The sequence below is a fragment of the Pezoporus wallicus genome, unplaced genomic scaffold, assembly GCF_028554395.1.
Source record: "Pezoporus wallicus isolate ANWC-B61680 ecotype Strahan unplaced genomic scaffold, APGP_CSIRO_Pwel_v1 contig_6520, whole genome shotgun sequence".
Taxonomy (NCBI): domain Eukaryota; kingdom Metazoa; phylum Chordata; class Aves; order Psittaciformes; family Psittacidae; genus Pezoporus; species Pezoporus wallicus.
In genome coordinates, this window is record NW_026636887.1 from 1,012,821 (window position 1) to 1,035,867 (window position 23,047).

The window sequence follows — 23,047 nt, forward strand, 5'->3', positions numbered from 1 at the left end:
TCAGAGAAGGAAAACATAGGGGATTTGTATTACCTGGTATTGGCATCGTATGGTTCAGTTTACCTAATTCAGAAGAACCATTTCAGATGGCTGTGCGCTGGAGCTGTCTTCCAGCTGGACGTGTTTGTAGTGAACTGCATGCATCTTTGTGTGGCTTTCCTAATGGCCCCAGTCAGAGTCCATTCACAGCAGTTTGAACATTTTGGGTTGTATTTTCCAGAGATTACCTCTGAACATGTCCCTTGATCGCAGCACAGGGATGTGTACATGTGCGGCTTGCTCCCGTCCATCCGATTAACGGGCATATGCTCCCAACCTTCGGAGAAGCACGGCTAGTAGCCCCAAGCTGAAGGCTGTTTGCTTCAGATTTCATTAACTTTCTGCTTCATTATTCCTTCCTTTAACCAGTTAGAGCCATCACTTGCCTTTCTCTGAATGTACCCTAATTATCAGGGGTCCCAGACCTGTAAATCAGTACACTGCAGAGCTGTCTTAAACTGGCCTGGGAGACCCTGTTCTGATCAGACCTGACAACTGTAAGCTACTGTTCCCTCACACTGTTTAACTCAGACCACATTGGGAAACTGCCTCTGCCCCTCTCACTGGCAGAGATTTGCATCCGTCTGGTTTAAATCTACTGTCATGTGCTGTCTTGCTGATTGGTATTAGCCTGAATATTAACTTTGATTATTTCCTCCTTCTTATCTGTTCTCTTGAAAAGCCTCCCTATTCAGCAACTGCATATTGTTAAAGTTGTTCCTGTACCTCCATGAGTCAGGAGCTTTAAAGTTTTATTAGCCCCATAAAAACTCTTCACAAATGAAATGACTTTTGATAAGTGTGCATTTTGACAATGCAAATTTGTTAGGGGCTGTTGATGAGTGGAAGGAATTTGGGGTTGAAACTCCAGTTGGCAGGAAGCAGGGAGCCCAGCACTCTTCTTTTCCCCCTCCCTTCTTCTCCAGGCCAAGAAATGCGTTTCATTTCAGAAAAGCATGCAAGTGTTCTTCATGAAAATCAACTATTAAACAGATTTATAAATTTACATTCACAAAAATAGCAAATGGCCATGGGAAATACATATCTTTGGAGGGTGGGGTGTTTTGGTTTTTTTTTGTGCCAACAGGAGAATAGCTGTTTCTGTGGTTGAAGAAAAATCTGCATATTTTTTGGTGTTATCACATGTGAATTGTTAACTTTACCATGGGCTTTAGTACACTTTGGATACCTGGAGAATAGGAAGATTTATGTAGCAAAATCAAAGAAATATATGTACATGTGTGTTTTCTGACATTCAAGCAATAGAGATGAATTACAAACATGAATTATTTTATATGAATTTAAAGACATGCCATTTTTGTGAGTGCAGACAGTTAGTGCAATGCATTGTAGTTAGTATAAGGATTTGTGTTTGTTAGACATATTCAGCACTAGTGGACAAAAAAGTATTGTTTTTTACAAGTGGTGGTATAGAAGTATTTACACATAAACCCTGAGCATTTTATTCACCAGTTATAAAGGAACAAGGATGGTAAAATTGCGAGGTGCTGATGATGACTGGTTCAGCAAAAGCCCAAGAGTGACAGAGGTTTTGGGCGCACCAGTATACTGGCTGTCTAGTTTTCCCCACATCATTTCAAAAAGTTGTCTGCTCAGTGCACTTTTCTGTCAACAGAAAACATGCATTCTTTTTCTTTTCTTGTCCTCTAAACTCATAAATATTGTAGAAAGAAGCAAGGCTGACCGTTGTGAAAACCCTTGAAAAGTTTGACTTTGGCCATGCTGAAAAGTGTGTTAGGATAAATTCTGTCTCCAGCGGTCTTGCAGAAGAAGATCTAGAGGTGCTTTTGCAGTCCAAGACCCTTCCTTCAAGCATGATGCTGCCAAAGGTTGAAAATGTTGAAGAAATAAGATGGGTGAGTACCAACAACACAGTAGTTTTTGACAGAAGCTGTTGAGCCAAAAATCAGACAGGCATAGATAGAGATGAATGACTCTTGAGTTACAAGGAAGGCTCCAAATACCATGTGATGTTGTTGCTTGGCTAAAGTAATTGGGAAATGCATCCACTTAAAGGTAAGATGTGCTGTATAAAAGGCATGCATAGAACACCTTGCATTTATAGATAAAAATAGTGGGTTTTCAAGAACCAATATTGATATCAGAGTATAATACTAAAAATAGAAGTATGAGTATCTTCTCTTAACTGCCCTAACAAGCAAAATGACTGTATGTCCATGAGTCTTAGTTACATGCATTGTAAGCAGGAGATGGGGGAACCATGTTAGTAACATATGAAAAAATGAGTTGGGGGAGAAGGTCGCTCCTTGGGGCAACTGGAGGAACAAACAGGAAGCTTTTAACCAGTGTTTTTAATTAGCACAGATATTATTTCCTGAGCAGTTCTCTATTTCTTCCTTTTTAATTGCTGACAGGTGTGTTTTTGTTTCACGACTGACTTTCCAGCCAATAAAAACCTGAAATGTAAATGGTTGGCATGTCAAATTACTTAAGAAAACTTTGAAATAGGCCTAATTATGCTATAATTGTTTTAATTGTCAAGAAAGGGGGCATTTGCTTAGATATACCATTATTGCTGTAACATGCCAGTAAAGGAATAATGCTTAATTATTTACTTCTATATTTTTGCAAACCGCTAGCCGAGCAACTAGCATGCATGCAAGCTGTGATGAAAGGCAGGCAGACGTATTAGGATCTATTTTAATCTCAGCATCTAACCATGATCAAACCACTGAGACTGGTTGTGCGCCTACAACCGAGCAAATATGCTGGGTACGTGATGAGCCCTGTCCATCCAGTGGCACTGCTTCTCCGGCCTCCACTGCTCGTGATGGAAAGCACACCGTCCCCTTCCACCAACATTTAATTAAATTAACCAGGGTATACCTCTCAGGGTTTACAGCCATGTAAGTGTTAGATGTAACTTGTCAGTAATGAATATTCATGCTTCCAAAATGGCAGAGCCCTTGCTGACACCAGGCAGGTTTTCCAGGGAGGTGGGATTGCACGGGCTCTTTGTCCCCTCATCCTTTTCCACCGTCCCTCTCTCTAACTTTGATTTCCATCATGGAAAACAAGCCAGCCCCAACAGCTTCTGTCTCATTGTCTACCTTTTGCTTCCCTCTCACTTTGTCCAACCTTTACACACAAAGAGTGTGCTCTGCTTAACACCACTGCCGCCTTTTCCAAGTCCACTCAAAATTCACCTCGGCGTGATTTTTGAGCCTCCCAGAATCTGTTTATTTCCCCTCACATATACCCACTCCCCCGCCCCCCCCCTTCATTTTTATTTATGTGCAGCAGAAAACCTGGAGGCTGATGCACAACTAAAAGATGGGCTTACTTGTTTTCTTTTGTGTGAGAATCTCTTGCTTTCCTTTTGTCCCTAGTGTGGGTACTTGTTTGACTGGCATGGCTTATTGGACTATAACAAGCGTAACTCTCCCTCCTTTGTGGCGGGACAATTCTCCCACAAATCCCGACCAGTGTGCATTCTTCCTGACACACTATTGGGTGTGCACTGGAATTGAAAGAATTGCTGAGGCCTTGCTACTTCATCCCCTCCCCAAGCTTTGTGGGGTTTTTTTTTCCCTCCGCCTTCTTTTTTTTTCCCTCCCTTTCTCCCTGAAATGAACACTTTACCGGGCCGGAAACATTTAATCGTCTCCTTTTGACAAAAAAAAATTAATTGAAACTTCTCCACTCGTTACCTTTTGTATTGGTGCTTCTTGCAATTTTTTGAAAGAAAGAGGAAGGGAGATGATATTTAATTAAACTGCTTTTTTTTTTTTTCCATTTACTTTCAAAACAAAAGATACAAAAAATCCCAGGAGTGTGACTTTTAAAATATTTTCAAATAAAATAAGAGCTCTGCTGCTTTAACTTGTACCTAAAATGTGAACACAGTGGAGCTTTTTACTTCCTTTTTTCCCTTAAAAAATAAAAATCAGATAGGAGTCTTAAGAATATAGGCTGATGCCATTATATTACCTCGTTTGCTGCAATTACCTGGATGAAGTTTACAGTTTTCTCTCTCTATAGTACCTGCCATACTGTACACTCGCACATGTGAATTGCATTATTATTTTTATCGTTCTTGCACGTTTTTGGGTGCAATTCTCTTCTCCAAAGAAAAGTTACTGAGACAGCCACGGTGACGGTGCAAAGCAGGGATGGGAAGGGCAGAATTCTTCATCGAAGAAAGCTGTGATTTATTTTGGCCTAATTGTAAAGTTACTGCAAATTGATGGAAAGCTTTTTTTCAAGATCTGGGTGATTAGATTTTCCTTCTTTTGGGGAGGGGCGGTGGGGGAAGCTAAAAGGGGAAATAACACCTCTAATCCAGCTTCTGGTAAATAGGCTGCCAGCTTTTAAAATGAGTTTCCTTTCTATTAGTCAGAATATTATGCTAAGCCTTAAGCATTAGTTTTTTTATGTTGCCATAGCAGCCTTATTCCTGCAGGGTTGTGACCTGCGATGATTACAGTACAAAGCTTATAGGGTCTTGAAACCCCCTTTGAAGATGAAAAGTCTTTGATGGTTTATATTTATGCAAATCTCTTAGATATGATTTACCCAACTGAGACTGAATGGAGAGATGATTAAAATTCCCTTTCCTTTGATATCCATTAATAGTTGAATATTCCTTAAATTTAAAATATATGCAGATGTTATTTTTGTCTTTATTTACTAACATATTTTCACCATACCTGCGATATGTTTATCTCCGCACAAATTACTCAATCTGGCTAGACATAATAGATTTACAATATAGGGCTGAGGGTTTTTTCCCCCTCTTTTTTTTTTTCCTTTTTTTCCCTTTTGAAAGGGGAAAAATCTGTGCAAGAGCTTTTGTATGTTTCCAGATGATAGATTTTGGAATTTGGGCTACCCCACTGGCAGCTCAGAGCTAGCTGTGAACTGGTCTCATGGAAAAAATTGGCAAGCTTTGGTCTTCAAAGAATTAAACTTCCTTTTTAAGGCCTTCCTAGGTAAGCTAAAAAATTATGAAGAAAAGCCTAGTGAACAAAAGGGTAACGGTGCCGTAATGAATAATACGGATGCCACTTAGAAGGCTGGGGAGCTCTTCCAGTGATGGCAGTGCTGGACCTGAAACAAAACCGGACCTCAGGTACAGCAGCACTTCATTGTTTTCCAGGGCCCGCGGATTTGCATTTCACTAAGCCAGGGTGAGAGGTGCTAAGCCTGGATGTTTTTTTTTCTTGCAAACCAGCCTCCAAAACCAGAAATGTATGGGAATGCTGCGTTTTCAAATCACAGGCCTCGTTAAAAGCTGGTTTCATTTTTTTAATTACAAGTTTTTGGGGTGGGGAGGGGTGTAGTTACAGGCAGGTGAAAATTTAATGCATTATGTATACATGTAGAGTGTTCTGAGGTTTGATTTCTTTCCTCTCTCTCTGATAGCTCACACTGTCTAATTTTAGTTTTCAGACAAATTCTTACATCACCTAAAAGGCCGAACACTTGTAGAACCAATGAATTTTATCCCCTTTGTGGAAACTGCAGTAGGCTTGCTCAATTTTAAGGTAAGCAGGTCTTGAAGCATTCATGTTTTGCCATCTCAGCAAACTAGGATAAGCAAAATAGTCCCCGGTCTCCCCCTAATTTCATCAAAGAGGTCAAAAAATACTAAATATATTGTTCAATCCCCTAAAACATTTGCACATTGAACTCTCATGTTTGTAATGTAAAGGCCTTCATAAATTCAAAATATTTCAGTGACAGAACAGTTTCAGATAGTCCATGTCAAATAACAAAACCTCTCTACATTACTGTTATTTTTAACACACTTGGGCTGGACTTCTCCAAAGATTTGGAACACTCACAGTGTTGCAATGCACTTAGCTATCTAGTAGCTATCAAACTTGACTTTTGTATAACATTTAACTTTAGGAAAAAGAATTAATCATCATTTCACTATTTCTAAAAACTGCCATCTTTATCATGGTTTCTATTAATCAGGTTAGAACAAAATTTCATGTTATTGTTTTCTGAGTGTTTAATGCTAAGATTAGAGGCATACTTAACTTTGAAAATAGGGAATATCCAAGAACATGCTCCTTTTTCAGGGTAATTTAAGACCAAATCTTATTTTTAAAGTGCATTTTAACATAAATTTCTCCCGAACATTTACTATGAAGCCCAGGTTTTTCAGAAAGGCAAGGCAGTGTAGTAATGAAACGGAAGATCTCATGCATGCACCAGCAATTCAGCCTTCCCCTCCCAAGCTCTAAGGGAAAGTTTCGGTCCAGCTGAGGGGACACACATCAGAAGTACCCCCAGAAGTACCGGCAGCCCTCACGGGCAGCCTGCTCATTTGATACAGCCGTTTATCTTACAGCACACGCTAACGTATCTGGCAACATAATAAAGCAGTAACCAAATAGACATGCTCCTGTCCTGTGTGCCTACACAGAATTACATCATATTTTAAACTGGTGGAGGTTTTTCTTCACCTACACTATTTTATACTGGATTTTTTAATATTATAGTTCTTGATGTTGGCAGGAGAGCTGCCTTTTAAAACTCTCTGTTAAAGAATAATTTCTTGTCCCACCAGCTGACACAGAAGAACATGCATTAGGAGAGCTGGTAATTACATCCGTCTCTCTCCACATACCTTAGCCTTAAAAGATACCAGTATACACCAAACACTGATATAAATCAGCCATATTTTGGAAATGCACTTTTTCATATAATAGCTACAGCAGCAAAATTTTGCATGCTTTTATTTTAATACTTTTCTGCAGCACTTGTTGCATTTTTAACTTCCTTAGCTAAATTGAGTTATATGTAGCAGAAGACTTTAAATTGTCAGTCCTACAAGGAATCCTTATATCCCATAAGTAGTCTGCAACCATTTTAAATAGCTCGTATTATTTTTTAATAAAAGATATTCTGATCTGTCTTTCTGTATTACTTGTCAAACTAATCAAATTCAATACTTTTTGTTTGCTTTTAAGCAGTATTTGACAAATGTTGTGTTTCATGTTGTTATATAAATATCTGCAGTAAGGATCACAGTAATACCCAGAGCATTATGTCAACCAGAAGGTAGGGAATGTGCTATAAGGTCCTGTATTTACATGGTCTAGGCATACAGGTGCTTAGGAAAAAATAATGTTTTCTCTTTTGCTGAGTCATTTTAAAGCATTGTGCATAGTCGAGCACCTACAGTGGCTTTGCTATTTAATAGAAGCGATTTTAGCTGAAGGATTTTGGTAACACCGAGTTGCTGTAATATCCTCTGTGGTTGCTCTGCATCCTGCATTTCTGTAGAAATTAATACTCTGTTCTCATTTGAAGGCTGTCTGTGAAGAAGCACTGAGAAGAGGATCCCAGGTTGGCTTTCATTTGGATGCAGTCGTCTTTGGAGGAGAGGATTTCCGTGCCAGCATAGGTTGTTACCTGTGTGTTTGCTAGAAATGTTAATGTATTCCATTTGCATTGGAGAAGCCACATGTGATTTATGGCCATCTCTTTTTGGACAGCAATAATTAAAGTAATGACAACACTTGATTCTGCATTTTACATTTGCACTTTTCTCCTTGATTTTTTCAATGCAGAATGTATCGCTGGCAAATTAAAACATGGTCCCTGTATGTCTCAGGGCACTGACACTTTCTTGTCCCTCTTGCTATGCAGTATCAAAAACTAATGAATATAATAATAATTAAAAAAAAAAAACCAAACAAAAACCCAAACCTGTTGAATAACTGAAATGATTTAAAAATATGTTATCCATAAGAAACATATGTGCTTTTAAGAACTACATTTAAAGTCCTACAATTTGGTGGCTTCTTCATCATGAATTTACAGGCAATTATCAGTCAGGCTTTTGACATCGTGCACAAATGCTCTCCTGATAAATTTGCTTTAATAAATTTACTTTAAATATGTCCCATGTCAATATGTCATATGAAATAATAGTCATATGAAAGCACTATTAGCCTTCCTCAAAAATACAATATATTTCACAATTTCTTTTATAAGCAGCTGCTTAGCTTCTTACTGATCTGATTCAGTTTAAATATAAAAGTGCAGAGCTCTCAACATTTAAATTAAAAATAAGGACATTAATGTAAAAAATATCATTGCCTTACTACTGGAAATCTCTGTCTAAATAGTTATACTAAGGAAATGGAAATAATTATTATTATTATTATTTATTCTTATTATTATTTCACACCAGCCTTCACATGTGTGTGGTGCTTAGCTAGTGGCCTATGTGCACAAAAAGTCTCGTGAAGACTTTTATTCCATCTCAGAAGTCATCTACCATTATTTTTTCATCCAAATACTAAAGCTTAAATATTCAGCTTAGGACATCAGTTGTGACAAGAATCGGAGCCAAGGAAAGTTCAATTCTATTCTCAGTGTGAATTTTTTAGCCATTTAGCTGTATCCAGTGTATTAATTTGTATAAAGCTTCTCTTACTCTAATGCTTCTCACTGTCCATACAGTAAATAATAGAATCAATTAATTACTTCATGTTAGTCCTAAAGCAGAAGTTCTTACCAGCCAAAGTTTCCACTGACTTCAGGTTTATAACTTCTGATTTGAACTAATCCAAAAATATGAATTTTATAAGCCAGAGTTTAAAGAGATTATTTTTGGGATTTTGCAAAAGCATCTTTTTTTTCTCAGAAAAGTATTATTTTGACAATATAGCCTCACACCCCCATTTTGCTTTCTAAAACGGTTAAATGAAAACTCAAACTTCTCTTTTTTTACATAAGAAATATTTAAAATAGAAAGACCAAAAATACTCATCAGCTTTTCTTTGTTTTGAATTATTTTCGTAGGTGCAACAAGCAGTAAGGAAACTCATGATATTCTATATGCCCGGCAAAAAATAGTAGTCACAGCAAAGGCATTTGGCCTTCAAGCAATAGACCTTGTTTACATCGATTTCCGAGATGAAGATGGGCTCCGCAGGCAATCAAGAGAAGCTGCCTCAATGGGATTCACTGGTATGGCTTTCTGATGATGTCTCAAAATAATGCATATCTTCTTCAATTTAAATATATTGCTACATTTACTGTCACTTAGACAAATAATTTTTTTTTTCTATTTCAGGTCATTTAGGTGTTACTGAAAAAATACCTGAGTCTTCTGTGTTTATTACCACCTTAAAAATTGTGGCTGGAAATTTTGCCTGAAAAGTCACAGGCTGCTTTTTAAAACCACATCCCTGGAAGTGTGTGACTGGTTTTGAAGGGAGGTTGGGGTAGGGGCTGCGCAGTGATTTGTCCCGTCACGGAGCATGGGGAAGGCAGTACTATACTGCAGTGGCCACTCCATGATTGCTTTTTAAAACATTTGGATCCCTTTCTTCTATTTTTTTTAAGCAGAAGTTGTTAAAAAGTACTTTTTAGATGAGGGAATTGAGAAGCAAATCTCATATGCTAATTGCTAGGGGAAAGTTATTTTCTTATTATTTTCTTTGATTTGTTTTTCACCTCCTGGCTCCTCTCCTAGTAAGTGCTGGTGACACCTACGGGTATTGGCAGACAGCAAGAGCAGCACACTCCTCGCCTCATAGTCCTGTAATGCAGCCTGTTACCCTCTGACTAGCGTACCAGACCACTTGGACACCCCAGGGGGACAGCACAGCCACCAAAGCTTGGGGTTTTGCAATAGAAATCAGACATTTGACAAATAGATTAAAGAATTCTAGCATATAGGATGAACATTTCACATTATTTGTCTCAGACCGTCAGTCAGGATATATGTATGGTAATAGTACACCTTTTAGGTTTTTGTTACCAAAAGCATGGGTCCTGGCAATGCCATCTAGCAAACTATATCCTTACAGTTAGTGGTATATGACAGTTTTACACCAAGCAAAAAAACAAGTGTTCTTTTAAGCGATCTCTGCATGCCAGTGAAAGAATAGCAATCAATGCTCTTCAGTGCAAACTCTGCCTTTCTGCTTGTTGAGCTTCAACATTTGCAAAACTAGATCTTGTTTCAGAGGCAAACCATTTAGCTCCTCACAGCTACATTATCCACATGCATGTGGACTTCCACCCTTCATTTGTCTGTGATTGAAGCTGGGAAAATAATAGGGCTCCTGAATAGTAGCACCTGCTGATGGCTACCTAATGTGGACCAATATTTCCTAGCTTAAGGAAAAGCTTGATTTTTGCAAAAAACAAAACATCTGAACCTCCTGTTGACAGAAGATGGAGTTGCAGTTGCCTACCACCTTTGAGAGCACTCTTTTTGAACACTTAATGTATATTTAAATATTTAAGTTGGGCTGACAATTTAGGAAATTTAGAAATCCTCAGCATAAACAATGTTGATGGTGGTTTGGACTGCACTGACTTTACAGTAGAAGTTGTCTGACATCAGGATAGGGTCCAGATAGGAGACAAATTAAAAAGTCGTATGTAGCAGTTTAGGATGTAAATGGAACTTTTAACTGAGCCATAGAAGTTCCTTGCCTTTCCGTATGAGGAGTAAAGAACTGTAAAAGGTACAGACTTCATTAAGGTGAACTCACAGCTCTTGCTCTTTGCCTCCTGCCTTTCCACAACTATCATTAACACATTTCCAAAATCCCACAAACATCCTGACAACCAGTCTGACAATAATTAGAGGTGGGACAATATTGACTTTTCTGATCTGGTGCCCCCAAAAAAAAATAATAAAGAAAAATGTTTAAGTCAAAACAAAACAGCATTTTCCGTATTTTTTGTAAAAGTAGAAAAAAAAAGGTTTGAAGTCGATCCAAAATGTTTTACTTGTTCTTTTGTTTCTTTTGCTTTCAGTTTATCTAATGCTTTTATAATTTTTGTTTTGATTAAAATAAAATGTAATTTCAAAACTGAAAGCGAAAACTTTTAGTTCCAAAAGCATATAAATGAAACATTTTAATGTTTACAATTTAATATTAATCACATTAAATCACAAATGAGTCTTAGATTAATCCATAACCTTGCATAAAGCAGAACCCTGCAGAACATATTTGCCACTGACAGTGATCTGATACCATGAGAGTAAAATACTGAACTAGCGTTTTAATAACAAGTTCAAAACACGTGATTCTTGTTATTTTAAAATATTTAAGATCTCTTCCTAGTTCTTTTTCACAAAGAATCAAAATCACTGAAATCAACAGGACTAAAATGAGATGAGTATTGCCAATTGCTCTCTTAGCTGGAGAACACACCTCTATTTGCACTCATAGGACCAAATTCACCACCCTCAAAACTAATGCAAATCCAAAATACTCAGCGAAGTTCTGTGTCCCTAAATTTCTCCCTATTCAGATTTAGACCAATGGAACTTGCCTAACGTAATCGAATAGTCAAGGTGAAACACGCGAAGTAACGTAACAAAAAATTTACCAGCTATTTAGTTACTGTTGTAACCCTCATTGCTTATTGTAGTCAGTTTTCTTTTCCAGTTATCTTAGAAGCAGCCTGTTTTCCCTTCAGTGAGTGTGTTTACATAAAATAAAATGTTTTCAAATGTAATTTAGCCAGATTAATAGATCTTTTAAATGTATATTTATATACTTATATATATTAAAAAATGCATTTTTATATATATATTGGAGGAGTATATGTATATAGACACACATGCACACACACCCAGCACGATGTTTTACTACACCAGAACCAATGGACTTACTTAGTGTGTTGCCTACATAAATGGTCATCAGTTTTAGGAATATTTATGTAAAAAAATAAGTAAACTTTGCCATAAGCTTCAACATCTGACTTAGTAATTTTAGAAAGTCCTGTGCTACGTGCTGAGAAGCCAGATATAAATACGAAACACTATAGGTTTCCTCTCTTTTTGCAGTCTTTTGTAGAAGACTGAAACGACACCATCATACAGTTACCTAAAAGACTTGACAGGTATTGATTTAAAGCACAATGTACCAAGTGGTACTGTAAAAAGGATTTCATGGTCATAAATTTTAATGTCTTCCAATTTTGCACTCTCTCAGGAGCTTGTCAATAACAACAATTCTGCTTAAAATATTTGCTTCATTCCTGCATGGCATTATGTCTATTATACAGATATTTGGACACATAAGCTGTGACAAAAATCAACTGAGTGCTATGAATCAAAAATTGCATTATATTCTTTGTAAATTGTGCAGTAGTGTTTTAATAACAGAAGGTACAGCTTACTGCTACAGACATCTCTATCAAAAACAGATTTTTTAGAGAAATATTTTACACTTTAAAAATTGTGGATAAATATTTTTAATTTTGTTATAATTGTAGACTGACCTTAAATATGATTTAAAATATATTCTACGTTTTTCCCAGAAAGTTAAGATCCTTAGGATTTTGCAGGAATTATTCCCTTCAGTTTTAGAATGAGCAGTTTAGCTAGGGAGAATTTGTTGTATTACAAATAAGTAACATCATAATCTCATTAATGGTGAATTTGATTAAATTGACTAAAAAAACCTTTGATTAGACCAAATGTAAAACACATTAGTTAAGAAAATTTGTTTCCATGTAATTTCTTTAAAAAAAAAATATAGTTCTTACTGAGTTTAAAGCTTTTATCTATTTTTATGCAATTTTTTTTAATAGTTATGACATTGAAATTTCAAATTGAATATTTGGATGCCCATAAGATTATAAACTACAGGTTGTTTAATAGGAAATGTAATAAAATTGAGCTACTTGTGGCTTTTTAGCTGAGAAACGTGGAACACTAAAATAATTACTCTTAAGTATGTTATGATGCTGCATCCCCAGGTTTTGTTTGTACTCCAGGTTAGCCCTCAGACCCACTGCAGTCTGATAAAAGCAATCCCGGGGTTTTCTTCAGTGGTCATTTAATTTAAAATAGGTGTATCTCTGCAGTCATACGTGAAATTTCTTCAACCAAGTGATGGGCTGATTTCTAATGTACAGCTGGCTTAATGGCAGTAAGAACATGGGAGCAGACCCCATTGTGCCATGAAGCCTCCCTAGGTCCTGATGCTGCAAACTTCTCCTTGCATGCAAAAAATCTCATTCTTGTGAGAGGCTGCAGCGTGCAGTGGAATGGGATGGGATGGGATGGGATGGGATGGGATGGGATGGGATGGGATGGGTGGCTGTGGGACCCTCCATGTGAAGGAGACTGCTCACTTGATGGCACGTTTGCAGAATCAGGCTCATCCATCTAACTAGTTTTGTTACCTTGCACAGTCATTTATTCCACGGGAAGCTGGGAATTACAGTAGCTTCTCTTTATTGAAACGCTTTGAGACCAAAGTGCAGAAATCACACACGTCTGTGAAATTCCCATAGAAATGAATTAATAATATCAAATGTTACACTTCTAAAACTGTCAAACAAATTAGATCTATATTTGTTTTAAGGTAGCTAAATACAATAACAGATTAAAGTGGATTATGTGGCTGTCTATTCACATTTGAAAATCTCCAGTAAAAAATAGCAACATCTATTTTTATTTTCTTAACACATGTTTATACAAGACAGGATTAAAAAAAGTACTTCATAAAACCTCAGGGCATCGCTGGTAGTTGTTTAATATACCAGTGACTAAATAAATATTTCAATCTGCCTGCAACTGCTAACTATTACAACAATTTAAACTACACTGAGGATTTTATGATGCTAAGCCAATACTGAGAATTTAGAGCATGATCCTTATGTGACTGGTAACTTTTCAGTCCTACAAATCTTTTACCATCTTCTTCAGATCTCATTTTCTGAACACATTTTAATACAATTTATTTAAGTGTCTGTAGCTGTTATTTATACAGTTCTATTAGGAGATGCATTATACTTAAGTGTTATTGACTGCCCTGAACAAAAATTGCACCTGAAGCAACTAAGAGAAGACGTATGAATTGAAATGGGGAGGGAGGAGAAAGAATTGTAGGTTCTTTCAAACTATATTGAACGTAAGCATAGCTCAAGGTATTTTAATTCTTAAAACAATCTGGCTAAAGGCTATCTGCCTGTTGTCCAGTTTAAAAAATTAAAGAAACCAGGTAAAATAATTAGTTAAAGAGCAAGAAAGTCTGCAAGGCGTATGAGAGCCTCAAGTGGTTGGAACATTGTGCTTGAACATCTGTTTGTCGATGCATGATTCTGGTGTTATTAATCTTCTTTGTAGGTAAGCAGGTGATTCACCCCAACCAAATTGCTGTTGTCCAGGAACAGTTCTCTCCGAGCCCTGAAAAAATAAAGTGGGCACAAGAACTGATTTCTGCTTTTGAAGAACATCAGCGATTAGGCAAGGTAAATATTTTGTTAATATGCCATAATGGAATCCAAATTTGAATAATATTTAAGATTTAGAAAGATTAGTGATGATTCTTTGCATTTGTCTCATGAAGTATGCTGTAACTGAGAATAGTGCTCGTGAAATCTGTGTCTCGATAGATTATAGTGTGTATATTTATTATAAATATGTCACTTCCCGATATACTTAGAAATAGACCAGCTATCTTTTTCTTTCCCCTTCCATCTTATATTTTATTCTTTGATTACACAGCCTTTTGAGTACCTGCATATATCTACAGCATCGGTGAATTAAAACCACTTCTCCATTATCCCTCAGAATCACGGTGTTACTGTCATAGGAAATTATTTGCAATCAAAAGACAGGTAGCCTGGCAGACAACTCAGACTGCTTGTGCAGACATCATTTATGGAAAGAAATAAACAGATTAGGAAGTGTTGCTTTTCTAAAAAATCTCTGTGTTGATAAGCCTGTTTCACTTTTGGGAGTTTGATCCGGCAAACATCCCTAATAGTGAGTGAATTTACTTCTGAGCAGAACTGCTTGCAGACCGTGCTTCTTAATCATTAAAAATGGGAATGTTTTATGTGCATTTGTACCAATTGCTGGACCTGAAATTTGGATAGAGGAGAAAGCAAATTAACACTAGAATATGATTGTTCCTAATTTAGTGCATCATTGAGTCTCACGTTTCCTGCTCTGTGGGTTTCTGCTATGTAAATATTGCGGTGGTGATGCACAATCTGTCTCCACTTTGTGCCAGTAATACTTAAATTAGGGGTCGCCTGAAGGAAGATTTTATGCTAGTTGCGGCATTGTCAGTTAATTATCTTAAAGGTTATTTGCTATAATCCAGTTTGCCTCTTTTTGAAAGAAAAAAAAAGTTGCAGCTAAATATGTTTATCTTAGTTGCAGCCAAGCCTGGGCTAGTTAAAAAGCAAAATCCCAGTGTCAGTACAGATGAGCAGGAATGGTTCACATGTGCTCGTGTGGCATTCAAGCAAGAAACAAATCTCTTTGGTAGTGAAGTTCATATATAAGGCTGTGCATAGGGTCTCATTTTCTCTGGTGCTATATAAAGGTTTTCTATGCATTTCTTCACTTTCTGGTGGGTAGAAATACACTGCGGTGCGTGCATTCCCTGTTCCCCTGTATGTTTGATACTGCAGATGTTATGCATTAAAAATATTTAAAAGGTCAAAGCAAAAATGATGCTTTCACCTCAAGGTAAAAGTGTGAGAAGATATTTGCTATTACTCTGCCCTTCTCTTTGCTAGCCCATCGCACCCCCTCTGTAGTACCTGAGTGTTTCCAATACGTCCATGACTACAGTATTTGGGTACTGTCCTGAGCAGTTATTTCAGTGTCACTATTAGGATGCTGTGTGCCTGTATCTGTTGTGTTACCTTGAGTTTGAAATGCAGCTGTCTTCATGCAAAGAATTTAGGAACAGAAAACGTATGACTGGTTTTGCCCGTTATTCCGATTTACAAAGCTTGGCTTTCTTACAAAACTCATCGTTGTAATACTGCTTGTGCAAATGTGTAGGCAGATAAGTGCAGAAAGAAAAGTCAAACAACATACACAGCCAAATATTGCTTATTTTCATGATGTGTATAATACTATTCATTCAGCTGAATTTATGGTCAGAAATTCAGCTAAGGAATACCCCTGTTGTACAAGCAATAGATGGGCTGAATTTAATTCTACTTCCACTTCACACAATTGTGAAGCCAAACACATTAAATATTAAATCATTCTGTATTAGGCAAACATTAGTCTTTGGATTTGTTTTGAAGTTATTATTTTACTGATATAATCCTGGTTTCTTGCATATATCAGCCATTTGGGGGGGGTTGTTTGGGTCTGGGGATTTTTTTTTTATTAGTAAAAGCTTCTAATATAAGGTATAAGCTTCTATAATGAGCTGCAAGATCTGCTGAGGGTCTATGGCTTGGGCTATTTTTTTCTAACCAACCAGGTTGCATGCTTCATATATTTTTGCATATAGCCATCTAGCAACAAAAAAGGACTGGCAGGTTAATACATGAACTTCTGGATCTTGTACCACTGACATATTGCTGGGCTTCATAATAAAATTGGAAAAAGAGCTTTCCATGTAGTGCTGCAAACTTCTTAACCGAGTTTGCAATTTGGTGTTGTAAGTGTGTCAGTCAGAAGAGCTTGGACAGCCTGATTACTCAATTTTTTTTCCAAAGCAAACATATCTCACTGAGGGATCCTCTTGCTCCACGTCCTAGCAACATGCTAAAATGTAAGTAATAACTCTTCCCTTACCACCTCCTGACAAATATTCCACACAGCGGCTTTTGTAATCCTCGTGTCCTAATGAAACACCTCTTCTGTTTTCCTTTTACTTTTATTATATTAAAGCGTTCATGTCAGTAAGACTAAAAATATAGCTGTGGTTAATACGGTTGAGACTTGCATGGGTTTGCCATGTTATTAATCAGAGTTGAAAGCCTGGAAAAAATTAATGTGAGGGATTTGTGCAGCTGTTTGTGTGGTAGATAAGTTACTGGTCTGCAGTCTCTAACATCATAGTTTGTTTTTAATTTGGTTTAAAGTTTGATGCCCTTACTCAACAATATTTTATATTAAAATACAGTAATAAGCTTTTAGAATCTATCCCAGTTTGAGAGCTACAATTGCCGTAATGTTCTTTCTTTGAGAGAAGGCTTCATTCTGAAGGCTGAAATGCTTTGACATAGTAGCCCCCAAATGTGAGTACCAAGGTCAGGAAAAATTAGGATCTCGAATAAGCGTTGCTGAATTGGAGATGCTGTGGCAGTCTCCAAACAGAAAGAAATTAGAGAACCAACCAGCTAGTCAAAAGTATTTGGGGTTACCTCATAGAGATAGTCCTGTTTGAGGAATTGTTTTAGTTTGGCTTCTAGGTTGTTTTGGTCATAGGGTTGGGAGATTTTTTTAGCATTTCTAATCTGACTGAAAAATAGCATATCTGGAAAATAAATCACATCCTTGTACTTCGGACAATTAGAAGACAATTGTTGAAAAAGTACATTTTGTATTCTATACAATTGTTTATTAAGTGCTCTTTTGTCTGGAACTTTGGGATCTAAAAAAAGAAAAGTATTATTTCCATATCATTTCAATATTTTTTCCAATGGAATTTTATTGCTAGGGGATATGACTTTTTAATTTAAAGAATCAGCCTAAAGAAAGCAAGCATAGCTGTTGGGAAAGTCTAAATACAAGACAAATGTCTGAGTGTGTTCAAAATTAAAAAGAAGGGTAATAAACATTGTTCTGGTAGTGTAAAGGGCAGTTTAAAGCAAAAGTTACTAGCTTATTTCAAGGAAAACATCTGAATTTTATCAGTGGAGTTACAATAGTCTTTACTGTATAAGTGACTCCTCCATTTACATTACAAATACACTGGATACAGGAATATAATTTATTCTATATGTAGTTAGTGTTTATATATGACAAGAAAGTAAGGCATTGAAAATGCATTTCTGAGCCCTTGCACTTGTAAATACATCAGGCACAATATAATTATTATGATAGGATCTTACTGAATTGTCTGGTCTTTAAATAAATTTCAGACAGAAAGAAAAGCAGAAGAGTAAAGTAAGAGGTTGCTTACACATTTAAATTATGTACTAATTTATAAATGCTTTCAAAGCCCCTGCACATTGAACCAGGAAATGGCTAAATGCTGCCACCAAAGTTGCCAGTCAGGTAGATTATTGAGAGTTAAGGTAAGTAATTCACGAACCCAAGCTGCAAATATGGGTTGGATATTTTAGATCCCACAGGGCAAAACAGAAGCAGTATCTGTACATGCCACACATGAATGCACAGAGTACTTCTAAGAAGACCTTTAACATGTTTCTTGCCTTATATTCTGTGCCATTGTATATCATGTTCCCAGCAGCTGAGGGATAATATATATGAACTCCAGTGGTTCAACAAACTATACAGTTTGGTTTATGGACCTTTCCAGGATTATGAAAAATCTCAGGAATACATTTATTTACACAGCATCTACCCAACAAAGAAATGGAAATTTCCAGCAGTGGCTCCCTTACAGTGCTCTTTGTTTAGGAAAAGCTACCCCAAGACACTGTATCTTGGAGACGATGTGCCCTCGTGCTTGAGCCAGATCCAGCACCCACTGCTGCCTGAGGATGTCTCTCCCCACTCTCCCCACTGCCCTCCCTCTCCCAGCAGTGCCACAGCCCCCACGAAGGCTCTCCATGTACAACCCCAGCCACAAAGGATCCATCCCATCCCAATCCAGCCCATGGGTGCTGGGAGGGCACGACTGTTTTCCAAGGGCAGCAGGCTTCTCTGGGATGCCTCCTGGGATGGATGCACTGGATCATCCTTCTGGCATCAGGCAGTGTGGGACCCCAGCAACCTGGAGGGCATGTATCATAGGACATGATATATCAGGGCTTTATGTGGACCTGTGGGTGAGGGAGCAGCCCAGTTTCCTTCTCCCATTACCCAGGACAGACTACAGACAGAGATTTGAGGTGCTACAAACCATCAGCCAGCAGTACAGGGTACCTCTGTGCATGCTGGGCTGCAGCACTGTCAGCCCTCGCTCTGAGGATGCTGGGAATTTGCTGTCATTTATGTTAATTAAGCAATGTATATTCCTCATGCTGCAGAGTGAGGGATTCGGGGATTTGTGATAAATTGCCACCTTTTATGAGCTTCAGCCTTAAGAATTATAGGCTCAGGTCCATCTCTCTGCAAAGATGGAGGGGGCTAGTGAGATACAAACATAACATGTGGGCCATATTATATTATTTATCTTTTTAAAAAGTGCCCAAGTGAAATTTTAATGTGAAAACTGATGAATAAATGGAGATCAAAGGAGCTCATACTGGTACTTTAAAGTTTCTCTGTAGAATTTTAGCATTTGAAAAATATTTTAGAAATGTGGTTTGTGTCACAGTTGGCTTTTCTGTTAGAAAGATCCATCTGGGGCAAATTTCGAGCCTTCACAACAGAGCAGAAGGGGCTGTAATAGTTAATTGCTTGTGCTACACTGGTTCCTACGCTGGTGCAATCAGTCCTGAGGGAGTTATGCCAGGTGGGGAGAGAAGGAGACAGATTTCACTATGCGGGGCTGCAAAAGCTCCTAAGCAGGGCAGAAACTCATACAAAACATTTTCTTGCCAACTCCCCCCTTCCACTCCCCAGCAGGCTTTTGGTGGCTCTTAATCTGTTTTCCTCCACTCATTAAAGACCTGTGTCCAAAAGTCAGGGGGAGAAGGACTTGGATGGCACTTTGATATTTCCCACTGGGAGAAGCTTCCGCGCGAGCTGGGAGGATGGACGCTGTGCCCCTCCGTAGCCTTTCCACCTGGAAGTAGCTTCTGGAGGAGGCAGCTCCTGACCCCTGGGATATGGGCCCTGCAGAGGGTATGGGTTGGCACCTCTCTGGGTTTCTCCTCAGCAAGGTACAACCCCCTTATCCTTGTCAGTTCATGGAGGTGCATACAGGGATTGGCTAAGACGGGGTAAATGCCCTTGGTTTTGGAAGGACCATGCCACACCAGCATGCTCCCAATGCAAGCAATGCTTTTTTGCAAGCATGGGGTGAGGAGACCCATTGCTGCAGACACCTGCCCACTGTCCTGCCAAAACCTGCTCCACACGCAACCCATCAAGGCAGCTACTCACCTTCCAAATCCCCCTTTAAAAAGCATTAACAAGCGCTCAAGAGCCTCGTTTCAATTTCCAAAGCAGGATCTAAACAGAGATGTAATGTTCTGACCAGATGGCTCTTTTTAAGGCTTACTGAGGGAATTCAGAAGCCTGTACACCCAAAATACTGTTTCAGTTAATTTAAGTAGCAGCGGTCTTGCTGCCTCTTCACTCCTGTCTTGCTGGCTGGCTTTTTCAGGGACATGGAGAAGCTCTCTGCAAAAGCTCTGTCAGCTGAAATAGAGAATCGCAGTAAAAAATGGCTGCCCGATCCTATTCAGAAAATGAATCTGAAATCAGAAAAAATATACAATACAAAAATACTGGCAATTCCATCCTTGTTGACAGAACAAGTTTTGCTGTTATTACTTTTCTCTCCTCTGTTGTATTTTACAGTGTCAAATGCTTTTTGTGTATCCTGTAGGCATTTACTTCCAGATGAAATTTTCTAGCCTATATTTAACAAATTGCTTCCATGACTGTAAGCCTCAAGTTAATTCTAAATGGCTTAATTAAGGGCACCTGAGGATACTGAAATCTTAATATTAGTTACTTTTAATTTTTCCATATAATAACCATGATGCTCACTGGGGGGGGGGGGGGGGGGGGGGGGAATGCATGGTTGGATAGGATGTTTGTCCAGGAAGCTGCTTTTGTGCTTTAAAATAAAGATTTGCTTGGCAGCAGCAAGTGTGCTCTCTAGGATTCTTCCGCTCCCAGTACATTATAAGACAGAGGATGGAAACCAATGAAGAATATTCCGATTTCTAGGACTTTCTCCTCTTTCTTTAATTTAATTCTTTCCTATTCTAAAGGAGCACACAGGAAGGCAACAACCAGAGTGAGAAGGAAACTAAAAATGTAAAGACAGCAGTAAAAACCCTGTCATGTCTGCCTTTCATTCAGGGCTCTTATACAGGTTGTTTGCTTAGTGAGAGGTGGTAGAGACTTTGGTGTCCTGAAAGAGTTTCTGAAGCTGGACCACGCAGGATCCCTGGGCGCATCCCTGCCAGAATGGCTGTGCCTAGTGGTTCAGGCAGCCTGGGGGGCTGTAAAAGGGAAAAACAGCTTTTTGGGCTCACATAGCGGGGCAGGACCCTTATCCATGGGCTGGGGATGATAATGTCAGGTGGAGGAGAAATAAAGGACCTTGTAGGTCCTTGTTCTTCATCTTTCCTGCCCCATTGTGGACTTGAGGGATCACAAAGTCCTTCCTACCTGTTGAGCTTTAGAAAGTGTTTTTTCTGTCAGAGTTCTTGTACTGCTGCTAGGGAGTTATTCGAGGTAAAAATTAATCTCTTTTTCATGAGGTTGTTGGTCTTTCGTTCTCGACCTTTTGTGTCCTTCCATCTGCTCCTGGAGGTAGAAGCCTGTCTCATAGAAACAGGCCTGCTTCTGGCATTACAAACTGATTTATCCTCTGCACTAACTATTTCTACTCTGGTGGAAGTTTACAGTGATGAAAAGAAACAAAAGATAGTGATACTTAATGTTTTCTTCATATCAACAAAATGGCTTCAGAAACTTCCTGGTATTGATAATTTGCAGAATTCCCTCCCATCGATCCCTTCTTTCAACAGATCACAGAGACCCACAAGAGCATCTCCTCTTACCAGAAATACATCTTTTGAAAAACCTTTTCAGGGATAATTTATTTTCCCCAAAGATTTTGTGTATAACTGTCTTTCCTCCCATAATGTTGCTACAGAAAAGTGGTGATTGTCAAAAGGTTCAAAGGAGAAGGTACAGAAATACGTAACCCAGAAAGCTCTGTTCACTTAACTTGTTCTCTGTGAAGTCTTTAGTCTGTCATATGTGACTACATTAGTTATTTGGGCATTTCCTACATGCTGCAGAATGTAAAAGAAGGACACAGCTGTGTGTCACTCTGATCTGGAGGTGGGACAGGCCTCAGCAGAGAAGATAGTGAGACATTATCTTGTCATAGCCTGAAAAATGTGCTCAGTTGACCCAGATATCATCGAACATCTCCTAGCAGCTCACTAACCTTTGGATGTTCATCACTAAAAGGTGGAATCATGACCGGCACTTTGGCTACAAATTGCAGGAGAAAAAAAATTAATTAAACCTGCATTCAGCACCGTCACAGCTGCCAGCTTATTTCCTACTCTTGACTTCCCCAAAAATATGGCTTCAACCTTCTGTTTCAAGAGAAAGTCATTCCTTTGTAGTCAGGATAATCACTCCTCCCCCAGGCACAGACCCAACACCATTTGCTGCGACCAGGACTCTCTCCTCTTTTGTTCATTACCTGTAAGCAAATCCAAGTGCTGCTTTTAGGCCCCAAGGCAAAGATTTCCAAATTTCCTCTGCAGGGGGTCTCTTAAACAATGTGTGTTTTCATTAATCCAAGGGGAATTATCTTCCTGAATGCCATGCTTTTTAGGGGGCCCCTTTGCTATCCACCTGCTTCCTTCCCTCCTCAGAAGAGCAAATCTGCCCTTCTTCCAGAACACAACACTCTTATTTGCTTGTAACAGTTAATATTGTGCAGGATTAGAGATAATATTCTCAGACTTAAGCAGATTTTAGTGGGTTTATTCAACATATTTTTGTGGTCTCCAAAAAGTCGTAACTAGACCTTTGAGGTTTAGAAGTGGGTGAGCCATTGAATTACCATTAGAAAGAATTAATGTTTCTCAGACAACAAATCAAAGATTTCTTGCATCCTTGAACTTGACGATGCTTGTCTATATGGGTTCTGCATTTCCCCTTTGGAAGGTACACAAAGTTTTCACTGGATAGCTGGCATCACCCATTTTGCTGGTGTCCTTTTAGCCTGGCATCTGCCTGTGGATGCTGGTACAGGTCACAGGGCTTGGAAGGGAGTTTCTTACATAATTATTTAGACAGTGGCTTTATTCACACACAGCTTCTGGCCTGTGTTATCAGAGCAGTGTGGGAGCTCTGTTTCATTCATGACATCTCCTAATGATGAAGGAGGTGGAGGAGAGAAGGGTGGCTGCCCCACTGGTGCCTCTATGACCATTTCCGCTAGGTCCTAGATGCACATTCCCGCAGAAGTAGGACAAGGAC

General features: G+C 38.5%; 1 protein-coding gene across 1 annotated transcript in view; it reads left to right on the plus strand.

Moving 5' to 3' along the window:
- The window catches only part of CLYBL (citramalyl-CoA lyase), a 106,028-nt gene that overhangs the window by 76,018 nt on the left and 6,963 nt on the right, over positions 1 to 23,047 (plus strand). The window contains 5 exon segments of the mRNA XM_057402116.1: positions 1,728 to 1,916; positions 5,466 to 5,567; positions 7,348 to 7,441; positions 8,848 to 9,015; positions 14,153 to 14,277. Of these exon segments, the coding sequence (XP_057258099.1) occupies positions 1,728 to 1,916; positions 5,466 to 5,567; positions 7,348 to 7,441; positions 8,848 to 9,015; positions 14,153 to 14,277 (678 nt within the window).